The following is a 17,283-nucleotide window of genomic DNA, read 5'->3' on the forward strand; positions in this document are numbered from 1 at the left end:
GTTGAACCTTCTAGTCATCTTTCCATGGGCCTCATCCAGAATTCCCTGGAGATCAGGCAGTTCATTCCACAATCATTTGGTCTGGAATCATGTTTGAGGAATAAAAGCCGTGTGGAAGAACCCCCTCAGACTGGGAAAGCCTTGTCCCAGGATAATGTCAAAAAGCAATTCAGAGGTCATCTTACCCAGACAAAAAGGCTCGTTCCCCTCTCCCCGACCCCGCCTTCCACTGGAATCTTAGTCATGGTCATAAAACCTGGATTTACCTTAGTACACAGCCCTAAAGTAAATATCTGTTGAGAGATGCACCTTGGGAAAATAAGAGTACATTAGATTAAACTACAGATGCATCTGTATCAAGAAGGGCTTTCAGTGCTTGGCCGTTGACTACTGCAGCTATCAGTTGTAATGTAATTGTAGAAGCATGGTATCAACCACCTAATATTCAGGTAAGGGACACTGTCAGTCTGCTGTCCTCCTATATGACAGTAACAATTTACTTCATACATTTTTTTTTACAAAACTTCAATTTTACATAAAGGTTTTCCATTTAGGCCTCATATGGACCTTTTAGCTCAGGAAGAACGTGAACTATATTGTACCCTTGTCTATACTGTACCCTTGTCTAGCATTTAAATAGGATTCTGCTTTCTCCCATAGACGATGAAGCAAATGTTATGTGCTGAAGTAATTGAAATTAATAGGGCCATAGATACAAAACTATAAGTGTTCACTTAAAAACTTGTAACATACGTATTAATAGCTTTAGGAGGAACTAATTAATATTAAACAGGGAAAATGGGAATTAGGAGCAAGTTTTCACGTTCATAATTATGTTAACATTTTTATAATAATTTCATTATAAAAATTACATCTTACAATTCAGATCTTTGCTATGGTTGTAAATGCTGCTGAAGAGCTTACTCTTCCACCTCTATCTTATCTGTTGAAAAGTTATGGGAAACTAAAAAATTTGCACATATTGTATGACTTTGATCCTAATACTGATTTCAGAATGTTTGTTATAGATCACAATTACATTATCGCCATCATCATTTTTTCAAATCATATATAATTAAATAAAGATGCATACTAGAAACTAATTCTTGGTTGTTGCGTTTTCTCTGCATATTATATTCTAATTTGCCTCTTTGATTACATATGAAAGAGAGTTACTTCATAATATCTCCCTTACTTCTACAGCAATTGACTTCATGGTATTTGGAAAGGCAAAGAGAAGAACAGAACAAAAAAGGCATGTTTGATGAACATGAATGGAAATCTCTTCTGTTCAAATGCAGGAAGTTGGGAACCAGGGTATTGTCTGAACGTTGAAAAGCTTTTCCTTGCAAAAGAGCAATAAGTTATCTTATTGTCATTTCAGTGTCTACTCTAAAGATGAAACCAGACGTCACAAATGAAAGAAGCAGGATAGGACAGGTATTCTTCCTGTCTCTTTCTCTGCTCCAGCCAATGGTTTGAGAACAAAGGAGAACGTAATATTGCATGATAACATCGTATCATACATTGTATTTATAAGAAATGTCATCTGGAGGAGATGTGGAATGCAGATACCGTAATTCTACGTCTCTTGCAGTGCCTAAATATTCCTGGAGACAAGTAAGTATCGCTATACCGTTTAATTCTTTTCCCCGATGGAAAATTATTTGGCAACTCTTAGTCAAGAGCAGTCTGATTTTTAGCAGCTGTCAAAAAGCCCCCAAAGTATAGGCATGCTTTCTTCTCTCCAAGCAGACAAAACATCAAAAGAAATAGGAGGCTTCACCGCTCACCTCCTCCTCCAGGTAATATTTGTTCTCTGGGGAGAAAAGCAACAAGCCCCAAACACTTTGGAAGAAGGTCACATTTTATTCACACATTCCATTGTTTTTGAAATTGTTGCAATGGTTTCTATGGTGACAGACACTGCGCATTTTTAGTAGAGAATGCATAAGGAATTTTTGCATATTGGGAAAGAAATCAGAATGTAATCCACATAATGAGTTAAGGAATGTGTATACCTTCTCTCCAACTTTTAGGTCAAAGTATCTAAATCTGCGTATTATCCACTAATTTAATTCAGATGAGAATAAGATCAGAACTGTTGTCAGAAGGGCAGAATTAAAGAAAGTTTTAATTCAATAGAGTAGCCTGCAGCCCATTGTTAGTGATAAACACAAGAGGAAGAAGAGGAAGTTATTTTGAGACAAATTACAGATGTCTACTTCATCTCAATATATGGATTATTTTTGCGCATTTTGAACAAATCATTAAAACCGATCTGCTAGGATGATGATACAAATGCAGCCAAAACAAGCTGTGGCCAGGTTTTTGCCTCATGAAATGTCCCTGACGGTGGAGTGATGTAATCCATTTCCAGTTGTGCCCTATGGTCTTCATGAACAACACACTACATTCCAGAAGTATTGATAAACCATTCTAGATAGGCTGTGCTTTAGCACAGAACAAAACTGGGAATATATTTGTTTAGGCCGTAACAAAACCTGCCATAATCCTGGGGTGATTTTATAAGACAGCTAAGGCAAGGCTGATGAGAGTTGCCATGCCAGGAGCATATTTCACTGGCCCACTAACCTGTTCTTTTTAGCCCTTTCTTTCCTTCCCCTAAACTACACCATTGCTGGTATCCCAAAGATGCATATCCCACTGGCTGAACTCCCAAATTTTCCCTGACCTGCTGTTTTCCTGGCTTTTCCTGTTCCTCCTTTACCCCCAAAACCTGAATCTCATGATGGTCTTTATCCAAAGCAAAACAGCTATGTTTCATGGTGAATCTACACCAAGCATACATATTTGGTTTGGACATTAATTATCTGAGATCAGTTGTTCCATATATGGACCCACTTCATTCATCCTACGCTCTTCCTATGGCTGAACTGCAGCAGCTTCCTTCCCCCTTCCCCTCCTTCCGTTAGTGAATTGATCTGCAGGCGCAACAATCTCGGTGAAGTTTAAACAGTCAAAAATGGACATAAGCTGGACAAAAATTCCATCAGTCAGTAGGAAAGTTGCACAATTATATCCTCAGATACACCTATTTCAGGAAACATTCCAACTACTGAAAGAAAATCCAGTGAACTAGCCTTTATAAATTCTCCTGAATGCAGAGACTTACAATAGTCATTTAATACCTTGGACTTTTGGCTTTTAACAAAGATGGGCTGTTTCAATATCGCAGCACTAGAAATATGACGCTCCCTTATCCTGTAGATCCCTCAACCCACAGAAAAATAATCTTCCCCTGTAATTGCTGTTCTGGCACATTTAGTTCTAGAGTTTGCCTCAAATCAGATTGCTGCTTTTGTGGAAGCAGCCAGAAAATAAAGGGTGGGAGGGAACACCCAAAGTAACTTACTTTCAACTAGAGTTCTTCGCCCAGTTCCATCATCATTGATTTGCTGGATATTGCCAAAATGAATGTCACTGTAGAATATGCGGTTGCTGCCCTTGCTGCCGTGGCGGTAATCAAAGGCCAAGGCGATGACGTTTTTCATGTGCTCACTGTCTTCAAATGGCTTAATGGGTGCGTTGAGATTGTTCTCATCGGATAAGTGGATACTTTTGAGAATGGTCCGTTCTGAATAGAGCAGGTACCCATCGTAGTCACGGCAGCTTACGCCGTCCTCAGCGAGCATTCCATGGGCACAGGCACATGTCCGCTGACCTGCTCCTCGATACAGACACAATTGCTGACAGTCACCATTATTCTGCGCGCACACATTGGTACCTGTAGAAAAGGAACATAAGAAAAATTAGCTAGGATCAGGGTTAGTGTACAGCCCGTTTCTATGTCTCTGGAGGCTTTTTAACTCGGGTAACTGACTCCACCCTCATTGCTCATAGTACCACTCAATCCCTCATAGTACCACTCATAGGCTTTTTCACCTACCCTTTTGCCTGTCTCTGTTGAACACCTTGATGTCCTTCAGCTGTACTCCTATTCCTGTGCGTAGAGACACAATTTCTGTTGCGTTGTCCTTGCTGCCCCTTTTAATGGAACCATTTGCGTGAGTCCTAGAAGGGGGCAAAGTTAAAGATGCAATTATGAGATATTCTACTATGCCAGCATAGCTCTTATACAGCAAAATACAATGAGGAAACTATTGTTTATAACACTCTGACACAAAATCTTCAGTTCATATACATGATTCAACAGGCATGCATACTGATATATATTAATTTTCTTACACACAGATATTATGGATAATCCATCCATACTTCACCTCAATTAGCAGATCTAATTGACACAAACACATGCATATCCATAAAACTCAGCATATTTTCCCTTCAAAAGACTGAATAGGTTTGCATGGAAGAGGGTTGAGAAAGATGTAACAATCTAAATCCGTAATGAAGTTAGCTCTGTCTGAACACGAATGAAATGTAGTTGCTTGCAAAACACTTCCAGACATGACAAACAACACTGAGATACAAACCTGTCACTCCAGTAGACATAATCCTCAAAGACAGATACCGAGAACATATCCATGTTGTTACTGGATAGGACAACCTCCCTCTTATCGCCAGTCTCTAGGTCTATGCGTTCAATCTTATCTGTCCGAGCATCACACCAGTAAAGTTTCCCATCCTAAAAAGAGATCCAGATGACAATCCATCTTGTAAATTATAAAACACAACTGAGGATACCAGAGTGAATGTAAAATGCAGGCAATCAGTTCCCAACCATGTATAATTTCCCCTATTCTCAGCTCGAATCATACCCCAGCAAGTAAATAAATGGGCATATAAACTGCTGTTACTCCAGTGGAAGAGGGATTGTTTAAAGCCATGAAAGGTCAGAAGTTGAGACAGAACTGAGAAGGACTCCCAGCTGAGCAAGTGACATTGCTGGGTTCCTTTTCTTAACACAAACAAATGCGTTGCACAAAACTGGATTTTGCTGGATTGCATAATTCAGGCTTATCACGCGTACGAATTTTAACTTACCATGACGCTGAATTATGTTTCTGCGTTAAAGCACATAATCCTATTTATTTGCTGTTATTCTAAGGGTGCAACGGGGCAAGGCATTCCTAAGATGCTAAATGTGCCACTCAACATTCATTTTTCAACTATGATTTTTGGTTGGACAGACAGGAATCATTGTGTCTAATGCCCACAGCCTCAGGATCTTACTTCATAATCGACAGAAATCCCATTGGGCCAGCTGATGCTGCTGTTGATGAGGACCACACGCTCTGTTCCATCCAGCCGAGAACGTTCAATACGAGGGTACTGGCCCCACTCTGTCCAAAAAAGGTATCTGAAAAAGCGGACACAAGACAGTGCCAGGACAGTTAACAAATCACATGTTCAGCCAAAGTTGCCACTGGATTGTAATTTTTAATGATAGGAAAAAAAATAAAGGAATAAAACAAAAAGTTAACCCATGCAAAATCTAGGAATAGCCTTTTCCAATTGGATGGCCTTTAAAGGATTGGGATTACTATTCCCGGAACTGGGAGTCTTGCCTTTCCCCATTTCCAATCCATCATTGTTCCAATGCCTCAAATACTCCCAACCTGTTCCCATTATGACCAGTCTAAGAAATTGCACTCAATGAAAAGGAATCTTACCCTTTCTCTGGGTGTACTGTAATGGCACGTGGCTTATCCAATCCCTGTGAAATCACTACATAGCGGAATGAACCGTTGAGCCTGGCGACTTCAATGACATCAAAGCCCTGGTCTGTCCAATAAATGTTTCCTGGAGGGAAAGAGATACAAGGTTAGGACTTAATTGATTGCTCCTTCCTTGTTTCCTGTGAGAAGGAGGGTTTCCTTCCCACACTCAGTTGCTGTTGCTTGCTCATCTACGCAGCGCAGCCACACCTGCAATCCAGTCCACAGCAATCCCTTCCACTCGGCCAATGCCATTGGTCACGACATCCTCTCTCCAGGTCTGGTCCCGTTTGGCTCGACTGATTGTGCTCATACCCATGTCCACCCAATAGATAGTGTCATTATCTGAAGGAGAGAAAAATACACATGGGAGGTTGAAAGAGGGGGTTTGGAGTGATGCTATGTACCTGATAATCACCCAAATCAGTTCCTGGGTTCCCCAAACCCACTTCTTTTCAGCAGCTGACAGTAATTCAAATTAGTAAAAGCAGAATAGCAGGTTTAGTGGACCTTTAACACATTTAGCCACAAAGACCATAAACAAATCATCTTGCACTTTACTTGATAAATAATTTTTACTTTGTTATAGAGTTCTTCATAAGTATAGTTGTTTCAAGGCTAAGATTTTGTCTGCATCAAAAAACATATCTCTCGAAATAATTCTTTTTTTTTTTTGGCATACATTTACCACTTTATTAAAATGCACTGATCCCTTTCATTCACTATGTGTTCTGCCCTTAATTCAGGTGAATGAAGCACAGAGTTTGGGCACATCTGTTTTTGACATTACTTTGTAAGAGCAAACTGAGTCTGGATAGTGATTCAGAATAGATTCTGTAAGGACCCACCCCACTTTGCATCTTAAGAAGACAGAACTCTTGGAATAGCTCTTCCAACAGGAATCCTTTATTAAGAGAAAATGGTTGCAGGCATGCTAGACAGGACTTGGGGTTCAAGCTCTTCCATTCAAGGTTTTAAGGGGTTCCCCAGTAGTCCCACCCAATCAACCCCCCTTCCAGTGATAGTTTCAAGTATCACAATTCCATCCCCTTTCTTCTTCCGTCTGGATGGAGACTTCAGATAACTACATGAAAGGCAATTACTCTTCTTTGATATGTTAAAGCTTAGAGGCCACAATAAACACACATTCAGTCCTTTGAAGTGTGCTGAAGGAAGTGAGGGCCATAAAGCCCCTTTGCTCTCCCCCTTTTCTCCCTCTTATGGCAGAATCCAGAGAAGGCAGAATTGGGAGTTTCTATGTTTGATAATTAAAGATGAAATATAATTGGATTCTGACATCCGGCCCCTCTTAACAATAAGAGAGATCCACCTGAAAGAAAACACAAGTAAAAAATTTAGTTAGGCTTGTTAGGATACTCTGTGTGAAACTTCTTCAATAGCTTCGGGGCTCTGACGTGACGTTTATGGACCCACTCATTTTGTGAGGCAGGGAGGTGTTTCCAGGCAACTAGGTACTGAGTTGTTCCACGATATCTCCTAGAGTCAAGGATCTCTTTTATTTCGAAGTGTTGTTCCCCCTCCACCATGATTGGAGGTGGTGGGGGGGGGATTTTTGGCCGTAGAGGTGACTGATGCTCTCTTTTCAGCAAGCTGCAATGAAAAATTGGGTGTATTTGCCTGAGGTTTTTGGGTAATTCTAATTCTACTGTTACTGGATTTATGATCCTTTTAATTGGAAAAGGTCCTATATATTTTGGTCCAAGTTTTTTACAGGGCTGTAGGGACTTTAGGTATTTTGTAGATAAGTACACCATTTCTCCTATAATGAATGGTGTAGGCTCAACCCTTTTTTTATCGGCTTGTGCTTTGTATGCCCGCCTAGCTTCATCTAGTGATTTTCTGACTATTGGCCAGGTGTTTTGTAGGTTTTCCATCCATTCTTTCAGTGAAGGGATCGTTGGTTCTTTTGGGGTTAACTCTGGCATAGGGTTGAAACTTTGGCCGTTGGCTATTTGAAAAGGAGTGTAGCCTGTGCTGGAGTGGACTGCATTATTGTAGGCAACTTCTGCAAAAGGAAGTAAGTCCGTCCAATCACTCTGTTGGAAATTTAAAAAACATCTCAAATATTGCTCAAGTACCGACTGGCAGCGTTCCGCTTGTCCATCTGTCTGAGGGTGATGGCTAGATGTCAGTCCCTGAGTGGTCCCTAAGAGGGATAAAAATTCCTTCCAAAATGTAGACGTAAATTGCACTCCCCTATCAGAGATGATGCGTTGGGGTGCCCCGTGCAATCTGTAAATGTGCTGGATAAAAAGTTTTGCTAAGGCCTTTGCAGTGGGAATTTTTTGGCAAGGGATAAAGTGCACCTGTTTGGAAAATAGGTCCGTGACTGTCCAGATAACAGTATTCCCATTGCTTTCAGGCAATTCCACTATAAAATCCATGGCTATTTCCCTCCAGGGGGCTGAGGGACTTGCCACTGGTTGTAACAGCCCTGGCGATTTCCCTTGCAACCTCTTTGCTGATGCACAGGTTGGGCAGCTGGCAACATAACTTTCTATGTCCTTTTTTATTGATGGCCACCAAAATTGCCGTTTAATTAAGTGTAAAGTTTTTACAAATCCAAAATGCCCTGCTGATTTTGTGTCATGGCAAAGTTGCATGAAAGTTAGTCTTTGAGTTGTTGGTATATATAACTTTTCCCCTACCCAAGGCAATCCGTCTCTCATTGTGCACACATGTTTGTTTTTCTGGAACCAATCATCTGTTTCCAAACTTTTTCTGAATTCAATCCCAGTTTGGCTGTCCAGTTGTGGTTTTATTTTGGCTTGGGTTCTTGTGGTTACTGGCGCTGCCAGTTGTGATTCTGCCATTATTGGTCTAGAGTCTGTGGTTCGTGCGCTGTTATATTGGGGCATGCGAGATAGTGCATCTGCCAGGAAGTTCTTTCTTCCTGGTAAATGTTTGAGCTTAAATTGGAATTGGTGAAAATGCTGGGACCAGCGGGCTTGTTTGGGATTGAGTTTCCTGGAAGTTTTCAGGGCTTCTAAATTTTTGTGATCAGTCCATACCTGGAAGGGGATTTTGTTGCCTTCCAGGAACTGTCGCCACGTGAGTAATGCCCAACGTATCCCATAAGCCTCCTTCTCCCATACGGGCCAGCGCTGTTCTGTTTCCGTGAGTTTCTTAGATGTATATGCACAGGGTTGCAATACTGCATCATCATTTTCTTGTAATAGCACAGCCCCCACTGCCACATCACTTGCATCTGCCTGTATTATGAAGGGCTTGTCCATATCTGGGTGCCTTAGTACTGGTTCGGCAGAAAAAAGTCTCTTTAGTCTCTCAAACGCTGCTTGGCACTCCATTGTCCATGTTAGTGGCTGGCTAGGTTTTACTGAGGATGTTCCCTTCGTTTTTAGTAAGTTGGTGAGGGGCAAGGCTATCTGTGCAAATGAGGGGATGAATTGGCGGTAAAAATTTGCAAAGCCCAGGAAACTTTGTAGTTGCTTTCTTGTGCGGGGTGGTGCCCATTCTAATACTGCTCTGACCTTCTCTGGGTCCATTTCAATGCCCTGTGGGGATATGCGATAGCCTAGGTAGTCTATCCTTTCCTGGTGGAATTCGCATTTTGAGAGTTTGGCATATAGGTGAGCGGCTCGCAGCTTCTTTAAAACCGCTCTGACAAGTTTGACGTGTTCTTCTTTTGTTTCGGTAAAGATAAGAATGTCGTCCAAGTAAACAAGGACCCCCTTAAACAGGTGCTCCCTTAGAACGTCATTGATTAATTGCATAAAGACTGCAGGGCCCCCTTGTAATCCAAATGGCAAGACTTTGAATTGATAGCACCCCATGGGGCAGTTAAATGCAGTCTTCCATTCGTCCCCTTCCTTGATTCTCACGCGATAGTAAGCTTCCCTTAAGTCTAGTTTAGAAAAAATTTTCCCTTTCGATAGGTGTGACAGCATGTCTTTCATGAGGGGCAGCGGGTATAGGTTGCTTTCACTGATTGTGTTCAGGGCCCTATAATCCACGCATAAACGTAAAGAGCCATCCTTCTTCTCTCTAAAAAGGACCGGGGCAGCCACTTTAGGCTTAGCTGGTTCAATGAAACCTCTCTCCAGGTTTTTTTTTATAAATCTTTCCATTTCCTCCTTCTCCTTTGGGCTCATGGAGTATAATCTGGGCTTCGGGAGTTTTGCCCCAGGCTTGAATTCAATGGTACAGTCTGTGGGTCGGTGGGGGGGAAGCTCATTCGCCCTCTCCTCACTGAAGACTTCAGCAAGGTCCCTATATTCCTCTGGTATTTCTGTTAATCTTTTTTCCTCTCCTATGGATGCTTTTTCTATTCTTGATTCTGGTAGCCTCTCTTGGGGTTTTAAGTCCATAGGGTCCCCCTTCGGGAATTTGATTTCTGTCGTCCTCCAATTTACCCAGGGGTTCCATTTTTTCAACCATTCCATCCCTAGAATCATTGGGCATTCCATACCTGGGGTCACCACAAACGTTAAGTCCTCTTCATGGTTGCCCAGGGAGAGGTGTATTGGCAGAGTGGCTAGGGTAGCTGGCACCCCCCCTGCTATGGATCCATCTAGCTGGCCAAATGAGATTGGTTGTTCCAGTCTCCTGGATGGGATGCCCAGATTCCCCACTAGTGTTGGGCTAATGAGGCAGCGGGTGCAGCCAGAGTCTATTAAGGCTTTCACCTTCACAGCTTCGGGCATGGGGGGGATTAATATAGTCACTGTTTTGAAGATGGGTGTGATGCGTCCACTTACCAGGGGTTCGCCTTCCGAGCTGTCATCTGAGGCATCCACCGTCCCTGTGGTGTAGGCTGGAGTTCTTTCCCCTTGGTGAGCAGAGGTGGGGTTTTCTGCAATTTCCATCATTTTCATGGCTGTTTCTTTTGGCTTAGCTGAATACCCTCTGGGTTTGTTGATTGGGGATCTGTCTGGGTTGTGCTGGGGGGCCTTTGAGCGGCATTCTACAGCTCGATGCCCTTCTCTTCCGCACTTGAAACACCCCATCTGCTTCTTGGCTGTATCCGATGATTTCACCGGTTGGTGTGTCAGCTCAGGCGGGGGGCGGCTCCATTGTTTTCCTCGGCGATGCCTCTTCAATATGTCGATCTCTGCTTCCTCTGCCAAGACGTACCATTCCTCAAGTCGATGTGGGTCTCCTCGGGGCAGGCAAGCATCATATAGATCATAGTTTAGTCCGTCTTTGAAACGGCCAAGGAGGATGTCTTCTGGCCAATTCAGTTTGCTGGCAATGGCTCGGAATTCTTGTGTATACTCAGCCACTGGGCGTTTGCCCTGCCTCATCGTTGTTATTCTTTCACGGGCTTTGCGATCAGCCAGGGGGTCTTCAAATCGTCTTCTCAACGAGGACATGAAACGGTTGAAGTTACTGAGTTCTGGGGCATTGGAGTCATGCAGGTTCACCACCCAATCTGCAGCTGGTCCATCCAGGGCAGATTGCACGATCCGGATGCGGGCTTTGTCGCTGGGGATGTCCTGCCCATATTCCTCCATGTAGCTGAGGACTTGGGTTAGGAAAAACCCCAAGCGTGTTGGCTCCCCTTTGAATTTCACCTCCAACGGTGGACGTCTTGGAATGGATCGGTGCCTCCATTGTGGGTGGTAGTGTCTTCCGTCCAGATTTCCATCTGTGGTCCGGTAGGGGGTGGGAGCTCCTGGATCAGTAAATGTCCCTGGGGTTGCAGGTTCCACGTCCCCCTCGGTGTCTCTCCCTTTGTGGCTCCAGGAACTGGGGCGGGCGTAGGGCTCAGGAATCTCCTCTCCTAGGGAGCTGAGAGTTCTCTTCATCAGGTCAATAGCTCTCTCTAGGATCCAGTCTGAGTACGGCATACAGCTTCCTCCCTCTTCACTTGCGTGCAGGGATTTCTCCATCTCCTGCTTCCATTCTGGTTGCTTGGTTCCCCGTCTCAGGGTCACTTTTCTTGATTCCTTTCCCCACTCGCTTTTCTTTCCAACGCCCATCGACCAGCGAGGCTTGTGGTCCTGTGTCTCCACCACTTCTTCTTCTGAGAAATCTGGCCTCTCGGATCCCAACATCTGGCAAGGTTCCAACTGGGTCAGCGGCTCTCTTTCCAGGGAGTTTTCTCCCTCTCTTGCTTCGTTGTCTGACATGGTAAATTTTTGCAAAATCCCCCGGCAAGGGTCTACCTTCCAGGTGGATTAATTTTGCAAGTCCTGTCTAATGTAAGGACCCACCCCACTTTGCATCTTAAGAAGACAGAACTCTTGGAATAGCTCTTCCAACAGGAATCCTTTATTAAGAGAAAATGGTTGCAGGCATGCTAGACAGGACTTGGGGTTCAAGCTCTCCCATTCAAGGTTTTAAGGGGTTCCCCAGTAGTCCCACCCAATCAACCCCCCTTCCAGTGATAGTTTCAAGTATCACAATTCCATCCCCTTTCTTCTTCCGTCTGGATGGAGACTTCAGATAACTACATGAAAGGCAATTACTCTTCTTTGATATGTTAAAGCTTAGAGGCCACAATAAACACACATTCAGTCCTTTGAAGTGTGCTGAAGGAAGTGAGGGCCATAAAGCCCCTTTGCTCTCCCCCTTTTCTCCCTCTTATGGCAGAATCCAGAGAAGGCAGAATTGGGAGTTTCTATGTTTGATAATTAAAGATGAAATATAATTGGATTCTGACAGATTCCAAGTAGAAGCTCAGAGTTGAATGGAAAAAAAATGGCTAGTGGAGAAAGGGCATTAAGTTAATCTTGACCTGTTTGTGCCCATATCAGCTATTTCTGTTTCACTAAGGAAATGGGGTTATGGCATCAACCATAACTTAAGACTGGTTTCAAGACTGTGCCGGTCTTGGTTTATCCCTTAAATATAACAGACCATTTTTAACCAGAGATGAGATGAATTGGATTATGTTGAGCTCTGATTTCCTTACCTGATTTTTCTCTAATATAGCAATACAGAATACACTGTATACTCCGATACCTCAATATAAATACTCTGTGTTTCTTTGGCAACCCATCAAAATAACTAACCATCATCTCTTCACAGAAGATCAGGACTAAGGGGGCAATTAGCTCAATTTCCCCATGAGCCATACTAACTTCCATCAATGCAGCTTCTCTATTCCTCTTCAGAGGGCTGTTCTTTTATCCTTCCACAACTGAGAATCCCAAGAGGACTAAGCCATTGCAGGTATTTGTCACCTACCAGCATGGAAATCAATGCCAACAGCCAGCGAAGTCCCAGAGACTGGCACCAGTGCATCAGACTTGTCATTGGGATCTAATGGGATGCCACGGATACCTTCATGTACTGAGTAGAGGAGGAAGGAGCCGACACCTGCATGGAGAAAGGAAACAGTCACAAGCTTAAAAGTTTATCAGAAGGATAAAGAGGTACCAGGAAGTATGTATAGAATGGAAACTTTTATATGCACATAATCTCAGGTTCTCTTCTGAGCATCTGATCTCAAAAGAATTTCAATCCACGGAGCTGGCCTAAAAGCCTGACAGGAGAATTCTAGAGTAAAACAATCTTCCCTAACTTGGATCTGTCCAAGTTGTTTTTGCTCTATAACTCCCTCAGTTCCTGCCAATAGGCTAGAAAAAAGGTGAAATAGGCAATATTTCATTAATGACAACAATCCTTACAACAGCTGGGGCTGTGAGAAAACACCCCACACAAATTTTTATTACAATCAAGAAGTGACCAAGTGACCAAGACCTGTTGCAAATTTCTTGCATTTAGTATTTTTTTTTTTTTTTTAGACTTTCAGGGTCTGCTTTCCTCTACAGTCTGACAGAGAAATCATTTTCAATCATTGCTATGATTTTTCATCCTATCTTAAAGCTGTGGGGTTAGCAGGGCCAAGATTTTGGGACATTTCAATAAACGTCTAGAACTTAAGCATTCCATTTTCCCCTTAATTGTACCATTCTGTCCACCTCACCCATATTCCCACAAAAATATTGGCCCAGTATTTTGTGGGGTTTTGTAGCTTTTACAAAACGCAATGCGTGCTTAAAGTTCTACAAACCTTCATTTTAACTGTATAATTTTAGCTGTGGTCTATGTGAATGAATAAAATTTAATTCACCTAAGTGTCTCCAGCCAATTATTACTTAAAAAGATAAGCAAAGTCAATGTTGATTGAAATGTGAAGGAAAGTTTTCCCTTTGAAAGGAAGCACTGGATAGGAATTCCTAAACAGGAACTATTATTAACATTGTACTATCAATGTTGGTCTGTACAAATAGTATTATAGTAGCAATGCTAACAGGTATTCCTTTCTAGTGTCGTATCACATTCCCTGCCACCAAAATTATGAGATCGTAATCATCATCCACGGCGTTTTGAAGAGTGCTTCCCAGAGAAAGGAGAGTAGAAAGATGAATCTTATATATAAATGGGCTTTCTGAATATCCCTTCTAGAATATGCCTTTCTTTGGATGAGTGCAAAGGTTAATTGCCATATCCTGAAAATAGGAAAAACAATGTCGTATCCTATCATTTTCAGTCCTGCAATTCTATAGTTTTTCTCCTTCATATCTTAGGGCTGCATCCCACTTTAATCTATTTTAGGTGACTCCAGTGTTTTTCTCCTCCTCATCTAGTCTACATGAAAAATGAATGTGCGAAGAAGACAGAACATATATTTAGAAACACATCTCTTGAAGATAAAAGAAAGCCAGGACTGACTGCAACTTCCCATTAAGAACATATGCAATTAATGTCAACTTTGTCATTTCGTGATAGATGGATATATGGGAAGCTTAATAGAAACCTTGAAAATTCCACAGGCAACAGAGGGAGCTGCACTGCAAGATTCATGGAGGCAAACTAGCCAATTTCTAGGAATGGAGAACAATGCCTGCAGGTCCCATTCAAACAGAATCACCCCTTATAATTGTTCACCTTCACAGGATTGCTGCCCGCTCTTCAGGCTGTAGCCAGCTGTACACATGCAGGAACGAGTAGTGTCTGATGTAGGAAGGCAGAGTTGTGAGCATTCACCATTGTTCACACTGCAAGGGTTGATACCTGAAACCATAATAACGGTTAAGTGAAAGGGGCATAATTACCAGACCCACACAGTATCAAAATCCAGATTTTCTTTTGCAATCAACTGATCACATACTGTATATGATAATTTACAGCTGAACAAAAATCGAAAAAGGAATTGCCAAATAAATTTCTCCAGGCACAAACGCTTCTTAGATTTCCCCATATGACATCCTCTCCCTCCAAAATGAACAAATTAGTTAATTTTTAAAAAGCCAACACCTTCTCACACCATAACTAAATCTTGCATTTCAATTGAAAATGCTAAGTGTCACGAGCCCTTTGAGACTGCCAACAGTTTTGCAAGATTTGGTGACGTTCCCAGATTTGAACCAAACTTTTGGGTACGCACACACCGTCCCACAAGGACATGCAAGGTCGTGGGCAGTTGTACAATGACCTTAAAAAAGTGTGGTTCATTTGGTCTAAATGGTCAAAATACCACCAATTAAAAACTAGACTTCCTCAGATTTTGCAGACAGATTGTGTGGACTTGTTCACACAAACTTTTTTGTGCTGTCTGACCTAGGAATCTCATGAGTCTCCAGGATGTTTCTTTTCAACTACTTCTTCAGTCTCTCCCCTTGTACCAAGCAGAGCTGCATGACATCAGTACTTCAAGAGCCCTCCACACTCACCCTGTTGCTGGATGATCTCATCATAGATTTTCATGTGCATTACAAGAGTGGTGCTGTTGCGTAATACGACTGCGTCCGATCCATCTTTCTTGTTGCAGGTGCCCATTTTTTCAGAGGCCTGGTCAGCCCACCACAACTTATCACCTGAGAAAACGGAAGCATACACATGCCATGAGGGAACTCACAATTTGAAAAGAATACAGTTTGCTCCCCACTTTATAAATTCAGACTCATAAGATACTATTATTGACACTGCAATTCTTTTCACCATTTTAGAAATCCAGTAAACAAGTGCTTTATTGTCCCCATTTTATCAATATGGGCTTAGGGGAGAAATTGAGATGGGAAGATGAATGGGTTGTGGAATAATTATACCTTGGCCAGAAGAGTGAAAAAAAGAAGAGATGAAAGATTTTAGTCAATTACAAAGATTCTAGTTGATTAATCAAAAGAAAGTTGCAGGTCTTCCTTGGCTTAAGACAGCAATCTGGACTGGAATTGCTGTTATTAAGCAACAAGGTAATACAGTGCGATGTCACATGACTGGATTGCTTAGCAATAGCAACCCTGGCAGTATAGAGAAGAGCAACAAAGATGATTAGGTGACTAGAGGCTAAAGCATATAAGGAACGGCTGCTGGAATTGGGTATGTCTAGTTTAATGAAGAGAAGGATGAGGGGTGACATGTTAACAGTGTTCCAATATTTTAGAGGCTGCCACAAAGAAGAGGGAGTCAAGCTATTCTCCAAAGCGCCTAAAGGCAGGACAAGAAGCAATGGATGGAAACTAACCAAGGAGAGAAGCAACTAAGGAGGAACTTCCTGACAGTGAGAACAATTAACCAGTGGAACAATCTGCCTTCAGAAGCGGTGAATGCTCCAATACTGGAAGTTTTAAAGAAGAGACTGGACAGCCATTTGTCTGAAATGGTATAGGGTTACCTGCCTGAGCAGGGGGTTGGACTTGATGGCCTCCAAGGTCCCTTCCAACTTTACTACTACTACTACTACTACTACTACTACTACTACTACTACTACTACTATTGCCGGTTGCCATCATTAAGTGAGGACAACACAGGTTGTCAAGCCAGAACCTCACATGACTGTGATTTCTGATTTCCTGCTGACTTCCCCATTGGTTTTGCTTGTGGGAAGCTGGAAGAATGTTGGAAATTATGATCCATGTGCTTGCGAAAATGCCCTAATTGCAAACTGGGTGCCAAGCCAGCAGATTGTGAGTATGTGACTGAAGGGATGCTGCGATGGCCAGAACTTTGAGGACCTATTGTAAGTGCATTCATTCATCACCATGATAATTTTGAACAGTCACTGAACAAATGGTTGTAACCCAAGAACCACCTGTGATTAGTTGGACCGAGTGGCTAAAGCAATATTTTGGGGAGATATATTTAACATATAGTAGTCCTCACTTATCAATAGTAATTGGACTGAAATGTTTTGTCACTAAGCATCACAGTTGTAAAGTGCAATGTTGTGTGACTGCACTGACTTAAGACAGCAGCTCTCACACTCCTAGTAATTGTTAGGCAAACCTCGTGCAGTAGCAGCGTCCCACGGTCACATGAACTTGTCACTTGCAATGATTTGCTGGCTTCGCCATTGACTTTGTTTGTTGGATACTGGCAGTAAAGGTCACAAAAGGTAACCTCATAATTGTGAACAGGTTGCCAAGCATCTGAGTTGCAATCATGTGCCGTAGTTGCGAAAGCCGCAACTACGAGGATTGGTTGTAAGTCTCCCTCATTCAGCACAGTTATAACTTTGAACGGTTGCTGAATGAGTAGTTATTAATTGAGGAGTAATTGTACTCTGTAGCACTCGCTGAAATTTTTTTAACCTATATTAAAAATAATTAAATTTAAAAAATATGCTTCTTCATTAAAATGCTTTTCATTTGATTTTATCAATCAAATAGAATTAATTAAAGCACTACATCCCTGCAATACTGAACTAGAT

At 42.2% G+C, this 17,283-nt stretch overlaps 1 protein-coding gene across 1 annotated transcript in view; it reads right to left on the minus strand.

Annotated features, from left to right (window-relative positions):
* Window positions 1-185: 185 nt before the first annotated feature.
* The window catches only part of LOC120318289 (low-density lipoprotein receptor-related protein 1-like), a gene marked incomplete at its 3' end in the record, with an annotated part of 251,793 nt that continues 234,695 nt past the window's right edge, over window positions 186-17,283 (minus strand). Inside the window, exons 34-45 of the mRNA XM_039365706.1 lie at window positions 15,308-15,451; window positions 14,523-14,648; window positions 12,816-12,947; window positions 5,853-5,987; window positions 5,598-5,727; window positions 5,158-5,284; window positions 4,458-4,609; window positions 3,911-4,035; window positions 3,377-3,748; window positions 2,596-2,757; window positions 754-775; window positions 186-309 (exon numbers count right to left, since the gene is read on the minus strand). Of these exons, the coding sequence (XP_039221640.1) occupies window positions 186-309; window positions 754-775; window positions 2,596-2,757; window positions 3,377-3,748; window positions 3,911-4,035; window positions 4,458-4,609; window positions 5,158-5,284; window positions 5,598-5,727; window positions 5,853-5,987; window positions 12,816-12,947; window positions 14,523-14,648; window positions 15,308-15,451 (1,751 nt within the window). The remainder of the gene's footprint in view (window positions 310-753; window positions 776-2,595; window positions 2,758-3,376; window positions 3,749-3,910; window positions 4,036-4,457; window positions 4,610-5,157; window positions 5,285-5,597; window positions 5,728-5,852; window positions 5,988-12,815; window positions 12,948-14,522; window positions 14,649-15,307; window positions 15,452-17,283) is intronic.

Source organism: Crotalus tigris, unplaced genomic scaffold (genome assembly GCF_016545835.1).
Source record: "Crotalus tigris isolate CLP2741 ecotype Arizona unplaced genomic scaffold, ASM1654583v1 scf7180000020166.501630, whole genome shotgun sequence".
NCBI classification, from domain to species: Eukaryota; Metazoa; Chordata; class Lepidosauria; order Squamata; family Viperidae; genus Crotalus; species Crotalus tigris.